Here is a 19719-nt window from a genome sequence, read left to right on the forward strand (position 1 = left end):
AAGGCCTTCGTTGAAAAGGCGGGTTGTGACCTGGCTGGTGTAGCTCAGTGGATTGAGCGTGGGTCTGTGAAACAAAGGGTCACTGGTTCGATTTCCAGTCAGGGCACATGCCTGGGCTGTAGGCCAGATCCCCAGTAGGGGATACATGAGAGGCAACCACACATTGATGTTTCTCTCTCACTCTTTCTCCTTCCCTTCCCCTCTCTCTAAAAATAAATAAATATTTAAAAAAAAGAAAAGGCGGGTTGTCGCTGCTGGTCCTGCTCTGTGCAGCCGTTCGCCCTGTGTCTGTCCTGATTCCGGGAGAGGAAGGATCTCAGTCAGGGCTACAGGGAAGATGGCACTGGGGTGACCATGTGACTGCCTCCGGAAGCTCAGTGAGTGTGTTTCGGAGAAGGATGCATGCCTCCGCCAGGCTGGCCACCTTTTTGGGACCTAGTGTTCAAACAGACACAGCCCCAGGGGCTGTTAATGTAAAAGTATTGGTCTCGATACTTTTCCTCATAGATACACCGAGCACTGGAAGGGAAGCAGTATGACACCTTCGTATCGCCAGGGGCTCCTACGAGCAGAAAGTAGGAGGGGACCCGCTCAGGAAGAGATTCGCCAGGTTCGATCACCTGGACTGTCTCAACATTTCTGTTTCAGAAAAGCCGAAGCTGAAGGGAGATAGCAAGTGGGCAGAAATCAGCCGTACGTCTTAGCAAGCACAGATACCGCTGGCGTGCAAGAGTTCCTACCCTCGAGGAGGAAAACAATCTCAGGGCAGTCCATGGAAGGAATGCAGGTTGGGAGTGCTTCGCGAAAGACAGTCCGAATGACAGTCTGTAGACGGAGAAGTGACATTGCTGAGTAATGAGAAGCTTTTACTTGTTGAATCGGGAGACGTTTTCCCGGAACGGTCATATTGACCCTTGAGGTAGGGCTAATTATTATTCACCCTTTTCAGACGTAGAAACCGAAGTATTGAGGGGCTAACTCACTTCGAGTCAGGTAATGAGCCTAAGTTAGCGCCCTGGGCCCCGTCACACCCCTCACGTCGTACACACGTGCTGTTTGGCCACTGCTCTCAAACCGTGCCGTTCGTCTGTGTGTGGCAGAGACGGGGCTTCATTTTTGCTGCTCGTATAGTGTTTTATCCACCGACTAGAGTAGCATTTGTGGACTATGCCGTCTGTTTGGTGGTGTGTGGGTGTTGCCGGTTTTTCGTGGCTCTTCTGCCGTGTAACGCTGTAGCGAAGGCGTGTGTGTGCATCTCTGCACGCACTGGGGCGCTTCTGTGGGGCAGGTCCCAGGGCTGTGCTGCGGGGCCGTAGGGCACCTGGCTCTAAACACTTGGAGCACAGGGCATCCGCGTTGTTGGGACCGCACAGTGTGTGCACTTAAGAATTTGACCGAGAGGGAAACTCCCTTTTTTAGTGGCTCCTCGGCCTGTGCCGTGCCCCCGGCAGTTGGCGCCGTCGCCTTCAGGACAGGCCCAGATTCTGGGTGGTGTGTGCGGCGGTGGGCTCCAGGAAGGCTGAACACTGCGACCTGGGACACAGAACTACTGAGCATCATTTTTTCCGAAAACTCAAATAAAATATTTCAAACAGAAGAATAATAGTAAACATGACAAAAGCATGTAGCTATCACTGTTCTAATGCACTTTCTCTCTTTCTATTTATGTACTTTTTAAGAAAGGTTTTGCTTATTTTTAGGGGAAGGGAGGGAGACAAAGAGGGAGAGAAACATCAATATGGGAGAGATACATCCATTGGTTGCCTCTTGCACACCCCCCACTAGGGACCTGGCCCAAAAGCCAGACATGCCCTGGCTGGGAATCGAACCGGCGACCTTCTGGTTCACAGGCGGGCACTCCATCCCCTGAGCCACACCCGCAGACAGAGAAACTGACATATCGACAGATAAAGTAACTTGGCCTAGAGTTACATGCCTGGCAAAGAGCAGAGCTTGGGTTTGAACCCAGGCGGTCGGGCACCAGAATGCGCAGGCTTAACTGGTATGATGTACGCTGTGCCTTTCAGAAATACAAACACGCTATCACAGGTGTCAGTGATAGTTAGTACCCAATTTTAGTAAATGTTACCATTTTACTATAGTTCAGTTTAAAAAACAAACCCATTGTACAGCAAGTGTTCTCTGTGAGAGCTTGTGTTGGATGGTGTCTGCGGTCTCTGCTGGGCCCCCCGAAACGGTTTCAGGTGCTCCCCTTTCCAACCCTGGCCCCTTCCCCCCGGGTTTGGCGGTGACAGCCCCCTCTTCGGTCTGGTAAGAGCTCATTCAGCAGGTCCTTTTGGAGTGTCCGCCACAGGCCAGGCACTGCCAGGGCGGGGCACGGTCAAGACCCGCACCCCATTTTGGTCATCGTGTAAGTCGGAGCCTTGGCTGCGTGGGAATTTGGGTCTATTTAAACCAAGAGGGGGAAGCTTTTCCAGGGGGTGGGCCGTGTGTCCTGTTCAAGCCTCAGACTGACAAGTGATGACACCAGTGGCTCTGGCCTGCCTGTTAGACCCTGTCACTTCATCAGCCTCGGGACAGGGACTCGGTTTGTCTGTGTGTGTCGTCCCCAGGAGGACAGTCGAATGGGGTGGTCGGACTCTCTTAAGTGCGGTAAATGTTGACTCTTCTGGAAGGCTCCCTGACTCTGGGCTGGGTTTGGACCGGCCCCGGGGGTCTGGAGAGCCCCTGGGTGGGAGACTGGTGGGTGCACGTGTGGCTGGGCGTCTGCAGGGCTTGGGTGCGGCCGCACGTGGGCCGCAGGGCCTGGCCTCGCCCGAGCTCTGGGGCACCGCGGCTCCTGGTCCCAGGGGCCTGCTGGTAGGATGGGGTTTACGTGGGGTCGACTTGCTTTCTTTTCTTTCTCTTCAACCCTGTTCACTCCCTCTGTGTTCAAAAAAGTAAAGTTAGCACAGGGTAGAATACATTTAAAAATTATAAAATTAACCTCTGAGAATTTGGAATGTGTTACCATGTCAAAAAATTAGCATCAAGCACCTTGAAAGACCTTCGTAAACTGGAGTGAATCAATAAAGTCACTTTCAGCACTGCTGGCAAGTGTCACCCCCAACATCATTGCCGTCGGGGCTCACTGTCCAGCCGGGGTCCGCTGTCCAGCTGGGGCCCGCTGTCCAGCTGCCCCTGTTCACATGGCACCCCCAGACTCACGCTTCCAGCAGATGGCTCTGGGTGGCGCTTCCCCACCCCCACCCCCTTTATTTTTAATGTACGAGATTAGCAAGTGCTTTCGGAGCAGATAGTAGCATTCCGGCATGCATTGCAGCTGAGACTTGCGGCGTCTGTCACACGCAGTGCCCCACAGAAAGTGGGCCCATTAGGAACCAGGATGGGAAGAGCTGCTTCTGTCAAATAGTCGCCCCAGGGGGCGGGGGCCTTGGCTGCCAGGGGCCGTGGCCCGTGAAGAAAATTACGTTATCGCTTTCTCACCACCCTCCCCCTGCCCCCAATTCACAAGTTTGGGGACTTTGAGAGCAGCCCTGGAGGTGGGGGCTGCACACTGATATCTGGGGTCTCTCTGCTCACCAGCCGTCCGGCCCTGGGCAGCTGGCTTCATGCCTCAGCTCCTCACTTTGTCACTTGCAGAGTGGCGATGCCATTCGCTTCGTTCACAGGGTTTTTGCGAAGGTTCATGGAGGGCTCGCCCGTGTGTGCACCGGAACCTCTGCAGCAGAGGCAGGCACAGCGCCCCCGTTGTTGTGACCGCCTGCTCACCCGAAATCAGGGTTGGAGTCCCAGCTGTCACAACTGCTTAAAAAAAAAAATCTCCAGGGAGTCTCCCAAGGCCGGAGGTTTTCGGGTGTGGAGAGCTTGCGACGGAAGGCGTGAGTGGGGTACAGAGCAGAGTGTCACTGTCTAAACCGTGTTGATGACTTTGTGCTTCTAGGTACACCAAGCTGGGCTACGCAGGCAACACCGAGCCTCAGTTCATTATCCCTTCATGTAAGTAGCCCTCACCCTGGGCGGGGGGTGAGGGGGGGCGCTCAGAGCTGTCTTAGGCACCCCCATGTTGATTTTGAGGTTTGTCAATTTCCCTGCCATCTTCCTTGAGAAGGTTGTTCCGGTTCCTGGGGAGGATTATTTATTTCGACACCTAGTTCCTGAATGTTATTGATGCAGCCGGGACCCCCCCACCAGCCTCCCCCCTCCACACCCTTTCTGGCAGCCCTTTGTCCCTGGCATTGGCCTGTCAGCCAGGGTGGCCGGCAGGGGCCTCGCGTCCCATCGAAAATGTCCGAGTTGTGTAGAAGTACGTGTGTCTCTGGGAGGTTAGTCGGTAATTTGTGAGTCAGCACAGTGTCATTAGCCAGCAGCTTTGTGGATGAGTATCCGCTGTGCTTACGGCTCACTCTAGTGAAAGACTCTATTTGTTTTTAAATGAGAGGCCCGAGACCGTGGTCCGGTGTCCGGGATGTGTCCTGCTTCTGCTTACCTTTCAGTTGGTGGAGACCCAGGAAGTGCCGCCCCATGCTGGGCTGCCTCCCGCAGGGGTCCCGGGGCGGGCCAGGGGCTGGGGGGCGGACTTCTTCTCCGAAACTGTTTCAGTTGTGCGTTAGTGTTGGGGACTGTTCTCCGGGGAGGAAGGCGCGTCAGTCACGAGTGAAGCGAAACTCCGCCTCCTGAGCGTAGCTCTGGCGCGGTGAGTGGCGGTCGTAGAAACTGGACACTGTTTGGGGGCCAGGGACAGGTGGTGACAGGCCCTCCCAACCAGTGTGGGGCATGGACAGGTAGGCGGGGATCACTGGGAAGTACACGTCGGATTCCGTGAGAGCGTTTTGTTTGCCTCACGCTGTTCCCTGCCCGCCGGGCCACACCATGACTGTGAGTCTCGTTTCCTAGGTCTGAGTACTCCGGTCCCATGATGGTCCCTGACAGCAGGTCTGGTTGGTCCCCGGTGTCTTCATTTCAACTCATAATTTGGGGTATTGGTTTGCACTGCAGAATGGGGGCTCGCAGGCCAGGATCAGGTGCCGGCAGGTTTGCATTTAGGGGAGGATCCCTCTCCTTGGCCCATCCACGGTGCCTTCTCCCAAGGCCTCGTGTGGCCTTTTCTCTGCCGTGGCTGAGACTGAGAGGTCGGGGCCACTTCCTCTTCCTGTAAGGACTCCAGCGGTCTTGGATTAGGGCCCCCCTCTGGGCCTCCTTCCCCCGTGTTTACCTCGCATAGGCCTCGTCTCCCAGTACCGTCCCAGTGGGGGTTGGGGCTTCAGGTGGCATCGGAGGGGACACAACTCAGGCCGTGACAGTTGGCGTTCTGAGGGTGGGTCAGTCTTCTGTGGATCTTGCTGCGACTGCCCCACACCCGGACCGTCCCGGGCCCAGTGGGTGAGCTGGGGGGTGACACCTTCCGGCTGTCAGAGCAGACTGCATTTTAACCCCTGGGGGCAGCAGCAGCCGCAGCAGCTCTGCAGGGCTGGCCCTGCACCTGTGCTGTTGGGTCTCAGCCCTGAAAGTGCCAGCGCCTAGCGTGTCCTCGCCTTCCAACCTGTCGGCGGTCTTGGCCTGCCGACTGCCGTCAGAGGCAGGGCCCTCAGGCCTGTGCTGTGCAGAGCTGGGCAGAGTTTGCTGATTGTTTGAAGGGAGGGTCTCCCTTTTTTTCTTGTAATGGTCAGTTGTGGGAGAATATCGGGAATCACTGAACAGTTTCAAAAGAGGTGCGTGAGTGCGGGAGGGGGAGGGAGGGTCGGGAGAAAGAACGTGCATTTTAGACACTGGGGTTGGAAAGGGCCGGGCGTGAGGTCCAGCAGGCTGGGTCGGGTGGGGGTGGGAGGAAGGTCTGGATTGCAGGCAGAGGCTGAGCCCCGAGACGCTTTTCTTCTTTAAAAAGCAAATAGACATCTTTAAAATCTTTACTTACCCTCTCCCGGCAGAGCAAAAGATACAAAACAGAGACCCACACACCCAGCACCCAGAATGAGCCGACTTAAGGCCATTTCACCCTGCGATGACCTGCGCACCAGCCCTGCTTCCCCCTCGGCCCTCCCTGTCCCTGCCGTCCCCAGCCGTGGCCCTTCCCTGTATCCAGTCCGTGTTGGCCTCTTAGCTTGCAGGTACCGGGATGTACGCACAACGCGTGGCATCGTCTGGCGAGTGTAAATATTTCTAAGGTGGCTTCACACTGTGAATAACTTCCTACGTGGTTCTGCAGAAAAATCCCCAAACTCGGCATCAACGTCTCCCCGTACCCGCGTCCCGGACCCAGGTCCGCGTTTGTGTTTTCACTGGGGCGTTTGCCAGTGCTCGCTGTTGTGCAGGGCGGCGCAGTATCTCCGACCCCCGCGCGTGCCAGCTGCCCAAGAGAAGGTGGTGCGCACAGGGGACTCCATCGCCCCGGGTGCCCCTCTCCAAGCGTCGGGCGCTCTCAAACTGCGCATGCTCCGGAGGGCCGCCCGAGCGCAGCTCCGCCCCGCCGTGGGTTTGGGTTCCGTCCCCTGACAGTGCGCGGTGTGGTCAGACGTGCTTGTGGCCCGTAGGATGCCTTTCACTGCCTGTTGGAGACTTTGCCTGTGTTTCTCTTGCACCTTTTTGCCTTTTTTATGGAGTTATAGGAACTGCTTGTATACTCTGTCTACTAATTTGTTGCATTTGTCTTCCACGACTTTTTTAAAAAATATTTTTTTAGCTGGAAGTTTAAACAATTTTCTGTAGTCAAATTTACCAGTCTTGTATAAATTGTTTCTATTTTGAAGAACCCATTTCTGCTCCGAAGTTAGAAAGACTTTCTCTATTTTTTAAAGAAAACTTTACGCCTATTTCTTTAGTATGGTGTGAGAGAGTGCATTTAATTTGTTTTCCGAATGGACAGCCACTAGTCATTTCTTGAAGAGCACACTCGACACGCCTCTTCCTGTGTGCCTGGGGAGAGTCTGGTGTTTTTATTTTGTCTCATTCCTGTGTTTGTGCATTTTCTGCTCCATGTATGCACTCTCTTAAATACTGTTTTTCAGCTTTTAGCATGTATTTTGTATCTGATGGGTCCAGTTCCTTTTCCTTGTCCTTTTCCTCAGAAAAGACGTAGCTGTTGTGAGGCCCTTATGCTTTATTATAGATTTCAGAATCAGTTTAAAGTCTGAAGAATTATAAGGGGGTCTGATTAAAGACACGTTCAATTTGTAGATTATTTTGGGGAAAATCTGACATCTTTCTAAGTGGAATTTTCCTGTCCACAAATATGGTGTATGTCTTATTGTTTACTCATGTCTCTCATTCCTGTTTTGTAATGCTCTTTAAAAAACATGCCCTGGCTGGCGTAGCTCAGTGGATTCAGTGCGGGCCTGCGAACCAAAGGATCGCAGTTCGGTTCCCAATCAGGGCTCATGCCTGGGTTGCAGGCCAGTTCCCAGGGGGGGACATGCGAGAGGCAACCATACATTGATGTTTCTCTCCCTCTCTCCTTCCCTTCCCCTCTAGAGATAAATAAATAAAATCTAAAAAAAAAACCCACAAAAACCCACACGTGCCTTTTGCTAGATGTGCTTCTAGGTGCCTTCACGTTGGTGTTGCTGTGTGGCGTCTTTTAGAACTAAAGTTTGTAGTCGTTATGGCCAGGATGGGGACGCTGCCACGACTTGTGAGTTGTTTCCCAACCGACGGCCTTGCTGGCCTGTCCGACTTGTCCTGCTAGCCTGCAGGTCCTGCCAGTGGTCTGTGCAGATACTGTATCAACTGCAGATACTGGTGTCTGTGTGTCTTCCGCCCGACACTTGGTACGTTCTTCTGGGTCCTGCTGCGCTGACCGGGGCCCCGCCCACAGCCGCTGGGACTGGAGACAGACTTACAGTGAGACCTCCAGTGCCGCTCGTGGTGGGTATTCTCTCCCTGATAATCCTCCGTAGTTCGCCCGCAGACCAGCTTTTAGCATAGGGAAAACAGCCTCTCTTGGGTACGCACGTGTTCTCCACGTGTACAATTAAAAAAATAGTCAGAATGTTTGCATTTTCCTTTATTAACTTTAATCTTGCTACTGCTGATTCACCATTAAGCTAGCTGAGGGATTTTATTTTTCAGTTTCTTTCAGTCATCTGCAAACTGTTCGCTGTCTTTATACTGTTTTACCTCGGGGTGATTGTGGATTCCCAGGAAGTTGTCCCGTCTCACGTAGTTACTCGGTGCAGTGACGTCAGAACCGGGGAGCCGGCGAGGTGCAGGTCACTCCGCCACGCCGTCGCCAAGCGGGCTCCCTCGCTGCCTCTGCTGCAGGACGCAGCGCTCTCGCCACCGCGGGGCCTCTCCGTGTGCGCCCGCGCTGTGACACTGCCCCTCCCACCATGCCCCACCGCGACAGCCGTTCGTCTGTGTGTCCGTCTCCGTGAGTCTGCTGCCGTGACGCTGTGAGGGACGTGGATTCATCCAGCGGGCGGCCCCTCCTGCTGGGCTCCTCACCGGGCACCAGGCCCGTGGGGCCGTCCCAGCTCCTGTCCGTTGTTCCTCCCTGTCGCCCAGTCGCATCCCAGTGTGCGGATGTGCCGACGGGTCTAGACGTCCGTGCGCTGTGGAGGACACCTTGGTCGTTTCCAACTCTCAGCTCTCACGAACGCAGTCGCTGTGAACACCCGTGCAGGGGCTTTTGTGGGGGCGTGAGTGTTCGGTTTCTGGGGAGACACTGTAGCGCCGTCGTGCGCTTCTGTGGCAGGTGTGTGTTTAGTGTTTTAAGAAACCGCCGAGTAGTTCCCCTCTTAGGTGGCAGCTTTGCATCTGGGGCCCGCGGGCCCTTCCCGGGACACGCGCTGCAGGGACAGCACGTGCGCACGGCCGCGTGTTTCTGCCGGTGCCGGCGCAGCAGCACGCGCGCGGTTCCCCGGCCTTCCCGCCACCCGCTGCCGAGCGCCGCTCCTGGGCTGCTGCGCACACAGCGGCCTCCTTCGCGTTCACAGTCCTGCCACTCGCCGCAGGGGGCGGCCGAGTGCGTGTGCCCAGCGGGGACGGTCCCTGCCGGCTCCTCGGTGGTTGTGTTTGCTGACCCTCCATCTCGTGTCCTCCTACGTCCCACGTCTTTCGCCGGCCTGCCCTGGTGTGCTGGAGACCGCCGCCAGGGCGGCCAGGACCCCTGCTCCTCGGAGAGCCCTCTCCCGTGAGCGCCGCCGACTCCCAGGGCGCTGCCCTCTCACGTCGGGAGGCCTGTGTGGACCACGCCGAGCTTTTCGAGAGGGTGAACGGAAGACCTGACCTGACACCTTTATTCCTACTCTTTGTCGTGGGTTCAGGTGCTCCCTGTGTCATGGTTAAAAGAAGTGTATTTTGTATTTGTTGTTTTCTCTAGAAAACTATTTTCATGTTATTCAGTTACAGTTGTCCCCATATCCCCTGTTGCTATTTCTAAGCACCACCGACCACAGGTCTGCTGTGCTTTGGGGTCATGGCACTTTGATCTGTCTTGTCAGGAGGGATGAGATTTACTTTGGTGGCTTAAACTTTTGAGTGCAGTAGTTTCCTTCTAAGTGCAGCATTTTCCTTTAAGGCAGTGAGTTTTCTTGAATTCTGTCATGACCTGCAGAATCATTTTGCCTGTGTCTCATCATAATCTTTTATCCTGACTTGGCAGTTTCATCCCAGACTCTTGCATCATTGAGTCTGACCTTGTGCAGAGGATGGGACTGGTCACGTGTGGGGGCCACCGGGTGAGGATCCCCACAGTCTAGGCTGGCCGCCCTGCCCGGGCCCGTTCACGTACTTGCCCCGTGCCCCCGACGGTCCTGTGTGGTGCCTTCGGCCTTCCAAGATGGGTTGTGTTTCTTTCTGCAGGTCTCCTTGGCGAGGTGGGCCCACCCTGCTTCCCTGCCCGTCCCTGGCCTTGGGGCCCCGATAGCAGCGCATTGCACTGCTTCCAGCGGGGCCACAGTCCTGCCTGTGCCCCCCGGGCCTGCCCTGTCAGCCCCGCAGGAGTCCTGTCTGGCTTTGTGTCCCCTTTTCTAACAGGTGGAAGAAAGGGGGTGGGCAACCCCCTTTTTGTGTCAGGTACTAGCCAGCAGCCTTCTTGTTGTCTCTCAGTGGGAAGTCAGTTTGTTTGCTTTTGTAACAAACTAGGGTGTATCTGATGCAGAGTTTTATTAAAAGGATGTAAGCGCATAGAGGCATTGTTTTCCGGTTGTTTCTCCTGTTCCGTATTGTACTTTTAAAAGTTTTGTCTCCTTCTGTGTTTTAAAATTTGGAACCTGTTGGTCGATGCTTCGGGAACTTTGAACTACCGCAAGGAACCTTGTTTTCCAGGTGAAACTGAGGAACGTAGGGACGTAGCGTCTGTGAGCACTGAGAGCGACTGGCCGGGTGCCCGCGCCCTGCAGGAAATAAGGCCGGCACGTGACAACTGGTCTCTGTGTTCTACCCACCAGTGTCTTCCTGGGACCCCTCGACCCCTATAAATCCCTAGTGTTGGACATGTACTTGCATGTACATAGGGATGATGTAATCCTTTCCAACTCATTTAAATAAATGTGGTTTGTGATGGAAATCTCTGTGCTTTTTTTTTTTTTGAAGGCATTGCCGTCAGAGAGTCGGCGAAGGTGGCGGACCAAGCGCAGAGGAAAGTGTTGAGGGGCGTGGACGACCTGGACTTCTTCATCGGGGATGAGGCAGTGGACAAGCCCGCCTACGCCACCAAGGTGAGCCCGGCGCAGCATCTGTGACGAATAGCCAGGCAGAGCGAACCACGCGGGGTGTAGGTTGTTTAGAAATCGTCCTGTGTGTTGCACGTGCTTTTATCCTCGTGTTTGACGGGAGGGTCTGTTGTGGCTGTTTCGACTGGGGAATCGAGTGGGTTTTCGAGCCCCTGGGACGCAGGCTGGACTCCGGGGCATGGGGGTCAGGTGCAGGCAGGCCCTGCCGCCGTGGAAAGTCACAGGTGGACTCATTCACCTGCCAGGGACAGAGGGTTGCAGACGGACCCAGGGAAGGAAAGCGCTGAAACTATTTGCGGAGACATTGGTTCCGAGAAAGAGAAGAAGCTCCCGGCCGACGGCGTGGTGGAGCGGCTGCATCTGCACCTGCCTCTCCACTGTTAGGATCTTCTTTGTGGGTGGCAGCGGCCCCAGCCCTTTTGGCACCAGGGACCGGTCCTGCCACACGTGGGCTTCCTTTGTGGCCGGTCCCCAACCTGTCCCGTTCCGTGGCCCAGCGGTTGGGGGTTGCTGTGTTAGGGTACGGACGCTTTCTGTTGAAGTGCCTGTTGGCTCTGTACAGGAGTGCCACTCACCCCACGCAGGGAGGCTGTGACTCCGTGACGACGCAGTCTCTCGCGCCCGCCAGCGGGAGCTGAAGCGTGACGCGCCTGGTTTCTCTCGCCCTAGTGGCCAGTACGGCACGGCATGATCGAAGACTGGGATCTGATGGAGAGGTTCATGGAGCAAGTGATTTTTAAGTACCTTCGGGCCGAGCCTGAGGATCACTACTTCTTAATGGTGAGTGGCCGCAGCTGAGAGGGGTCTGTCCCTGTAAGCTCCGAAGTGTGTGGGTTGTCAGCCCAAGCTGTTCTTCCGTTCGGGTCTTTCATTTCAGCCAAAATGACGTGTGTGAATGAGTCAGGGTGCTTTCTGGACAAATAACAGAAGGCTCCAAAAAATCTGTAAATCTGTAAAAATCAAAAAGGGCTCGTTATCTCCCTAAACAAGGAGCCCGGAGTCGGCAGCCCCCCGAGTGGGCTGTCTCAGCAACAGAAGCGAGGACCACCCACCGCACTGGCTCGGCCTCCTGTGTTGGTCCCCAGGTCTCTGTGCCGCCTCGCGGTGCATTTGCTTTCAGGGCCAGGTGCACTTTGTGAGATTCCCAGAGACCTTCCCAGCGGCTCGGCCGTCACCCGCGCCTCACCTGGTCACTGGCAGGGGAGCGGAATCACCCTGACGGGTCACAGCCACCAAGGCCCTCTCCCTGGGCTGGGAGGGGCTCTTCCGATGGCCTGGCCAGGGGCATAGGTGCCTCAACAGGCTTCCGACCCCGAGATGGTGGAGGAGGGGACTGGTGGGGTAGGAGACCGCCACACACTTGGGTAGCTGGGGCGTAGCTGGATGGCGGTGTTCCGCCTCTTAGAGCAGAGGGAACCGAGGGAAGGTGTGCCTTCGCCGGGGCGTAAATCTCACTGTAGCGTGAGGTCACGCAGGGTCAGGGCCTGGATGGTGCCACTCAGACCTGTTCCAACAAGACACGGCCTTGCAGACAAATGGGAAGGATCCCTGGTGGTCACGGACTGCGTCCTAATTACAGTACTCAGTGTTACGTGTTGTCTTCCACGAAGTGTTCTCGAGTTCACATTCGTTACGTCTGTGAAGTGCACGCTTTACGGAGAGCGATTGCAGGCGACGTCAGCTGCCTGTTGCAATGGCCCTGCCGCAGCTTTGGGCTTTTCCGCGCGGGGCCCAGGGACTGGCCCCACAGGCCTGGTCACGGAGCAGCTCTGTCTGACGTTCGGTGTGGAGTGCTCCTCGGGTCCCCCGGCCTGACGCGTGCCAACTGCCAGGCTGCGCAGCAGTGGCATCTGTCTCTGCGTGTCCGTTGAAGGGAGCCCCTGGCGGGGCTCTGGTCCTTCCTCCCGGTGTGCCTTCACAACTGGGAGATGGCGGGCATGTGCATGGTGTTCACAGAGCACTGTGTGAACCTGCTGCGGCCCCACCGGTTCACTCACAGTGAGCGGGGCCAGGACGCTGCCGGGGTGCCCACAGGGCCTTGTGTTGGTGGCCAGAACCCATCACAGCCGGACACTTTCCTTCCCCAGCACTTCCCAGAACTTTCTGCCTGGTGCGGAGGGTTCGGGAGCTGGCGCCATGCCCAGCTGGCCCTGCAGTCTACTCGGCTCACGGGCCGGGAACTGGCCAACCGTGCCCCTCCCCTCCGAGGGGCCTGGCGTCCTAGGCCTGTGGAGCCAGCCCGCACTCTCAGGACACAGCCCACAGGGAAGGTCTCCTGACTTTGCTCGGATCAGGCCGGCGTGTGGAGGCCAGTGAAGCAAAACCAGGTGCCAGGAGAGGGCGGGGCGCGTCTGGTGTGAACGTGGAAAAGCTCGGCTCTATTTGCCGAACATGAAGACCTGCTGTGAACACTCAAAAATAATTGAGTTTCTCAAAGAGAAGAAAATGCTGTATTACAGATGGTTTTCTCTGATCCACACGTTATTCTTTTTTTGCTCTGATTGTATTTTTTCCATTACCGCTCATCCATTTATCCCCCTTATACTGCCCCCTGCAGTCACCACGCTGTCGTCTGTGTCGGTGAGTCCTGTTTCCTTCTTCTTCAGTCCCTGCACCCCTACCCCCCCTCCGCCCCCCATGTTGTTTCGAGCTCTGCAGGTCAGTTTGTCACAGGGTACGGTTGAGTTGGTGATGAGCACGGGCCTTTCCCACAGGGCCATGCCCCCACCCCTGGGTTAGCAGAGCCGGTGCCAAGGGCAGGTGGGTAGAGAGGGCTCTGGCCGGGTCGCAGGAGTGGGCGAAGGCCCTCACTGAACGGCTGCCTCTGCCGAGGACTCTCAGGGTAAAGGGTCTGGGTGGGGGGTCTGAGCCAGCCATCCCTCCGCAGCCGCACGGTGGTTCTTCCTGCCCACTGACCACCCGCCCATGCAGACCGGGTGCTCATCCCGCTCCGGCCTTGCAGCACGTTTCGGAGGCTCGGCTCACATGAGCTGGTCGTGCGGAGGGAGCAGAGAGCAGGTGGGCATCACTGNGCCTTTCCCACAGGGCCATGCCCTCACCCCTGGGTTAGCAGAGCCGGTGCCAAGGGCAGGTGGGTAGAGAGGGCTCTGGCCGGGTTGCAGGAGTGGGCGAAGGCCCTCACTGAACGGCTGCCTCTGCCGAGGGCTCTTAGGGTAAAGGGTCTGGGTGGGGGGTCTGAGCCAGCCATCCCTCCGCAGCCGCACGGTGGTTCTTCCTGCCCACTGACCACCCGCCCATGCAGACCGGGTGCTCATCCCTGCTCCGGCCTTGCAGCACGTTTCGGAGGCTCGGCTCACATGAGCTGGTCGTGCGGAGGGAGCAGAGAGCAGGTGGGCATCACTGTCCTCCAGCCCAGAGTTCAGAGCACAACCTTGTCTTTCAGAGAAAGCGCGGTGCTGTGGGGCGAAAAGCGAGTTGTGCCTCGGGAGAGATTTGGGGACTGTGAGTCCAGCGAGAAGGAGCAAACACAGGGAGAGGATGTCACCCTCCCTTCATCTTTTGTTCTGTCCTGGTCCTCGATGGGTTATGGCTGATGCCGCCCACGTGGGGAGGGACATCTCCCCACGCAGTCTGCGGACTGTGCTCTTTCCAGAAGCATCTCCCAGCTGCACCCCCATCCAGCTCCGTGGGCACCCCGTAGCCAGTTAGGCTGACAGCACAGGAGCCTTCCCATGTGATGTGTCCTGGCGTCCAGTGGTAGTTCCTCCCCGGTGCATGAGACGCCCGGAGACCCACTCTGTCCAGTGGCCGTCAGCCCCGGGCTTGCTCCGTTAGTGACCAGTCGCCTGTGTGCTTTCCGGCTGCTGCTGGATTGCCATCCCCACCCCCAGCCTCCCTTCGTTGGGATGAGATGTTCGCTGCATTCGGGGGGGTGGGGGTGGGTGGGGGGTGCAGTATTAGGTGTGTGTGTGCAGTTCGCCATCTCATCCAGGAATGTGGATCGGTTTTATGGCCATGACCGATTATTCATTTTGGAATCCATGCCAGATCACATTTTACCATCGTTATGAATGAAAATGTTTATGCAGTTATCATTCATGTGATGTTTTAATAGGTCTGAACATTAAAAAACAAGAACGTGATACCTCCAACTTGGAGCTTGTTATAAACAGTGGTCTGGGAAGGTCTGTTTAAATTGGCCTCTGAAGGAGCAGTTTCTGGTGCTGACGGTAGAAGAGACGGAGCTGGAGAGAGAAACGATTTATGGCTGCAGCCCGCAGACCCCGGGAGCGTCTGCCCTTAGTGTGCCGGACTCGGTCAGGAAGCAGGGGCACCTAGTCACACTGTAAATGTCTGCGAGTGGAAGTGAGTGTGTGGATTTCCCCCCGACTCCCTCACAGGTGGTGAGTTGTTTGGTAGCGAGGGACAGAAGTATAAAAAACAGCAGTTTAAAGCAATTAGGGGTCTTACGGTTAACTTTGTATTGGGTTGGCCACTAAGTCCTTTACTCGTTTTATGTAAAATAAAAGACACAGTTTTCATTTTCACCAATAAGTTTTATTGATTTGGATATTTCGAGTATGGCGGCATCGCCAGCTGTTGGCTCCTAGTGGGCCGAGGCCAGGGGGGCTGCTGAACACCTTCCAGTGCATAGGACAGCCCACAGCAGAGGATTATTTGGACACAATGTCAACAGGACCGAGAACCTTCGCAAACCACTTTTGACACCTTGGATCAGTCACTGCGCCTTCTCCATATATCGCACACACTTTTTTTGAGTTTCAGCTGCATTTTTACCTTTCTTGACATAATAAAGCATAATACACCAAAAATGTTGCCTATTTCTTTAATCGTCTTTATTAAAATGGCTATACCATTTTAATAAATGGTATACCCCTCGGGCCCCCCGGCCCCCCTGGAGGCCCTCCTTACTTGTGCTCTTGTTAGCATTGGGTCTTGTCTCATTTGCACTTTTGATGACTTTGACCTTCAGCATTTGTTCACTGGCTTGTTAGTTGAATTTCCTCTTGCCAATTGCCTGTTCATGTCTGTGCTCTTGTGCATGTTGTCATCCTACTGCTTTTCTCGTTGCTGTGACACAGGCTGTTACTTCTGGTGCGTGATTCACTGCAGATAATTACAGCTGACGGCCATCGGGCATTTGCTGTGTGCCTGCCCCTCCCCCGTGTGTACATGTGTTCACTCACTCATTTCATCCCACCACCGTCCCAGAGATGGGATTTATCAGTCCTGTTTGTCAGGCTGCGGGGAGGGACCTTAGGAGACATACTGTGACCAGTACTGGTAGAACCTACAGCTATTAACTTCCATGCTTTAAATGAGAGAAATCTGAAATAATAATGTCCAACATTGAGAGTGAGAACCAGGTGCTGGGCATTACAGGTACACGGCAGGTGTTACTCTGAACCCCTGAGGAGGCACGTTAAAGTAGGCCAGGTGTTGCCGGGTGACTTTGAGGTCCCTATTCACATCCGCTTTTGAGTGTGACTTCATTACCTCTCTCCCATGCTTTAAGACTGCTTTCTCTCGCCCATCCAGGCGACATACTGATTACGGTGCTGGTGGGCAGGCGGGTCTGCTTGTTTGCCGTAGCAAGCACCTACACAGCACAGCGTCCAGCAGGTGGGGACCCGTCCCCGGGGCACGGGGCTTCCCTCCTGCCTGGTCCCAGCGCTGCGCCATTTTGGGCTTTGTCTCCGCAGAGCAGCGAACTGTGTGCGGCACATGGATTATGCGTTTGCTTTTTTATAGTGTGTGCAAACTATACACACTGCTGAACACACTGACTTTTTATTTAAAATAATTAGAAAGCTTGATAGAAGCATAATAGGAGGTTTGTCTTCTAACCACTTTTAGGCTCAGTGGTAACTGCATTTGCATGGCTGTGTGACAGGTGTCTAGGGCTTTTCCATCCTGAAAAACCGAAACTGTACACTCACTGCCCCTCCCCCACACCTCGTATTTAAAAAGATTTTATTAATAAAATTAGCAGTACATAATATTTAAGGATGTTTGCAGTATGGAGACACCTTTCTCTTATTTAACAGTGTATCATAGAGACTTTTCCATATCAGCATATGTGGCGCTCACCCATTTTATTTATTTATTTATTTATTTATTTATTATTTTTATTTTTAGAGGGGAAGGAAGGGAGAGGGGAAGAGAAACATCAAGGAGTGGTTGCCTCTCGCACGCCCCCTACTGGGGACCTGGCCCTGACGGAGCTGAACTGGCGAACCTGCGTAGTGTGGCGCTCAGTCCCCTGAGCCGCACCAGCCAGGGCTGGGGCTCACCCTTTTAAAGTAACACGGGGTACTGTGTTTTGTGGGTGTGGCACACTTTAACCAGTTCCCAAAGGATGGGCTCCCAGGTCGCTCCTGACCTGGTGCTGTCGCCCTTCCCCGGACGCTGACTTAGCCTCTCTCTCTGGGGCGCCCGGTCTCGGGCCGGTCTCGGGCGGGTCTCCCGCCCATGGGTGTCGTTTGGCGAGTTTCTCCCTTGGATTTGAGGGTGCTTTCTGCACTAACGAGCTTCTCCCCCTGAGCCCCCCCTCGCGCCCAGTGCTGCTGGAAGCACTCGGACTCCTTCCACCTCCCTGGCCCTTCGAGGCAGGGGCTCCACGTGGCTGGACAGGGGAATCACCTCCCAAACTGAGGGAAATCTGGGCCGGGCTCGGCCCGGCTGCTTGGCCTCAGAGCTCACCTTAGCCCCGCGGGTCCAGCGGGCACGGTGACCACCTGGTCTGCCGCTGTACTCTGTGAGGCTCTGTTTTCAGTGTGTTTTCATCTACATGTTACTGTTTTACACTCAGGCTCGGTCTTCTCTTGCTTTGTGTCGGGTGTGTGTCCTTCCTAACCATTTCACCCTGTATTTGCTTAGTTCATGTGATACACTCGCCCCGTGTGTGTTCAGGGTGATTACTTCCTGCCGTGGTGCGTGACGAGGTGGGCACACGCCCACAGTTTCAGCCCCGTCTCCCTGGCCTCTGCCACCTGCTTGTGGTTGACTTTATTACTGAACTTACTCTATCATTGGCCTTGGCAGCTAGCTCTCTGTAGGTTCATGCCCCTGACACTTACCAGTCTGAAACGGTATCTTTTGATTCCCCCATGAGAGGACATCAGTGTCTGCGTTCTCCCCTTTCTGCCTGCATCCCTCACTTGGAAACTTCTCTCCTGTTTTAATTGGATGTGTACCTGCTCTGCCGCAGCCGTGACTCCCAGGACGGAAAACCTTTGGTCTCATGTCTGCAGCTCATGGCGCGCCTTCAGCTGGGCCTTCTGCCTTCTTGTTGGGCGTTTTCCTTCCAACGGTGAAGTCGTGCGGGGCTCAGGGGCCGGGATCCCCCATGCTGAAACACACTTGCTTTTGCACCGCGCAGGGTGGACAGCACGGTCAGATGGGGAGTGTGGGCCCCACCTCCCAGCTGTGAAGGCTGTAAGTGCGCCCTGCGCGTCGGTGTCAACGGTGTAAACGGGGGTGCGCTGACGGTGCCGCTGGCCACACCTTTCCCCGCCGTGAGCTGCAGTGACAGAGTCCCGCCGGCGGGGGCGCCCCAACAGCAGACGAGTGTCTTCTCGCTGTTCTCCAGGCCTTAGGTCCTGGGTCGGGGTGGTGAGGGCTGGTGTCTGGGGAGGCCTGTCTTCCGGGCTGTCCTGAGGATGGTGCCTTCTCCCGCGTCCTCGCGTGGCCTTTTTCCTCCGCTCGTGGGCGGGCGAGAGCACCTTAGTGTCTCTTCCTAATAAAGGCATTGGTCCTGTAGGTCTCCAAACACAGCCACGCTCGGATTTGGGGTTCATCAGGAATTCTGGGCACGTAGCTCAGTCCATAGCAGAGGGTGATGTGAGCCTTCTTTCCCCCCAAAAGGCCCTCAGAATTTTTACTTATTCTTTTTCTTTTTTTTTTTTTTTGCAGCTTTAAAATGTGATGTATGCCCATACTTACTGACATGGAAAAATTCACAGCATACTGCTGAATGACAAAGAGCAGGTTTATTTATTCTTTTTATCTTCCTTTAACCCTGATACTTCCTCCCATTTGGTAATGGCTATGATTTTAAAATAGATGTTCGCAGTTTTTGAAATGTCTTTGGCTGTGATTTTTATCTGCTTTGCTTTTATATTTTCCTGGGTCTCCCATCTGCCATTCGTTTTTCCTACGACTTTCCTCTCCTCCCTCTTTCTCTTTAGCCTTTTCCATGGCCTTCGGCTACTTTCTGTGTGTTCTTTCCTCATCTTTGAATGAGGGGAGTTCTGGGACTGCCTGTGTGTGTGACCTTCGCTGGGGGAGGGGCGGGGCGGAGGCACAGGGCACAGTCTGGGGGGAGCTGCCTCTGCTGGGCATTCTGCTGCCATCGGCGGGGACGTCCGTCGGGCCTCGCTCCTGCGCTGCCGCCGGTCTGCCCAGACCACTCTTCCTGCTCCGGGCGAGGGCCGCCTCTGCCTCTGCCTCTGGGGCACTCTCTCCCGTGTCCCTGCGATCCGAAGCCACTGGGGGTCTCTCGGTGCCCTCCCTGGTCTTGGTGGAGTTTCCGTTGCCCCTGGCGACTCGCTGCAGGTCTGTCCAGTCCCATGCGCTCAGTCACCAAAGCCGGAGTTTTCTCTTCTGAAACTCGTCCTTGGTGTGGGGTGGTCCCTGGGAGCAGCAGGGTCCGCAGAACAGCCGGGTTTCTGCCATGGGCCGCTCCGGTCTGCGCCCTGTACGGTGTCCTCATTCACCTGCTTCTGGGTCAGCTTGATGGCTCTGATGTGACCCCATGAAGTCTGGGTGGGCACTAAATACAGTGACTGCTTTCTTACAGACAGAACCTCCACTGAATACGCCAGAAAACCGAGAGTATCTCGCAGAAATCATGTTCGAATCATTTAATGTGCCGGGACTCTACATTGCAGTGCAGGTAAGAGCCAGGTGGCTTTTCTCGTTCCCACGGGGCCGTCACTGGCCAGTGGTGGGCCCAATGCTGAGTCCGGGAGTGCCGTGTTGTATGACGCTGCTGTGCTTTTTTCCCTCTTCCACTCCCTCAGCGCACACACACGCACACACATGCACACATACGCACACTCTCACACACCCCTCCCGTTCACCTCGGACGGAGGTTTTCCGGTCC

General features: G+C 55.5%; 1 protein-coding gene across 7 annotated transcripts in view; it reads left to right on the forward strand.

Annotated features, from left to right (window-relative positions):
* The window catches only part of ACTR3B (actin related protein 3B), a 44675-nt gene that overhangs the window by 8448 nt on the left and 16508 nt on the right, over positions 1 to 19719 (forward strand). For 2 of the 7 annotated variants that reach the window (XM_037029493.1, XM_037029494.1), the window contains exons 2-5: positions 3905 to 3960; positions 10492 to 10616; positions 11301 to 11411; positions 19414 to 19509. In XM_037029493.1, coding sequence (XP_036885388.1) covers positions 3905 to 3960; positions 10492 to 10616; positions 11301 to 11411; positions 19414 to 19509 — 388 coding nt within the window. Of the gene's footprint in view, positions 1 to 3904; positions 3961 to 4721; positions 4746 to 5605; positions 5626 to 10491; positions 10617 to 11300; positions 11412 to 18530; positions 18603 to 19413; positions 19510 to 19719 lie in introns of those variants that run through there. The other 5 variants (XM_037029498.1, XM_037029499.1, XM_037029497.1 and 2 more) reach the window with 5 other exon arrangements.

The sequence above is a fragment of the Sturnira hondurensis genome, unplaced genomic scaffold (assembly GCF_014824575.4).
Source record: "Sturnira hondurensis isolate 20B ecotype Veracruz unplaced genomic scaffold, ASM1482457v3 Scaffold0020309, whole genome shotgun sequence".
In the NCBI taxonomy this organism is placed as follows: Eukaryota; Metazoa; Chordata; class Mammalia; order Chiroptera; family Phyllostomidae; genus Sturnira; species Sturnira hondurensis.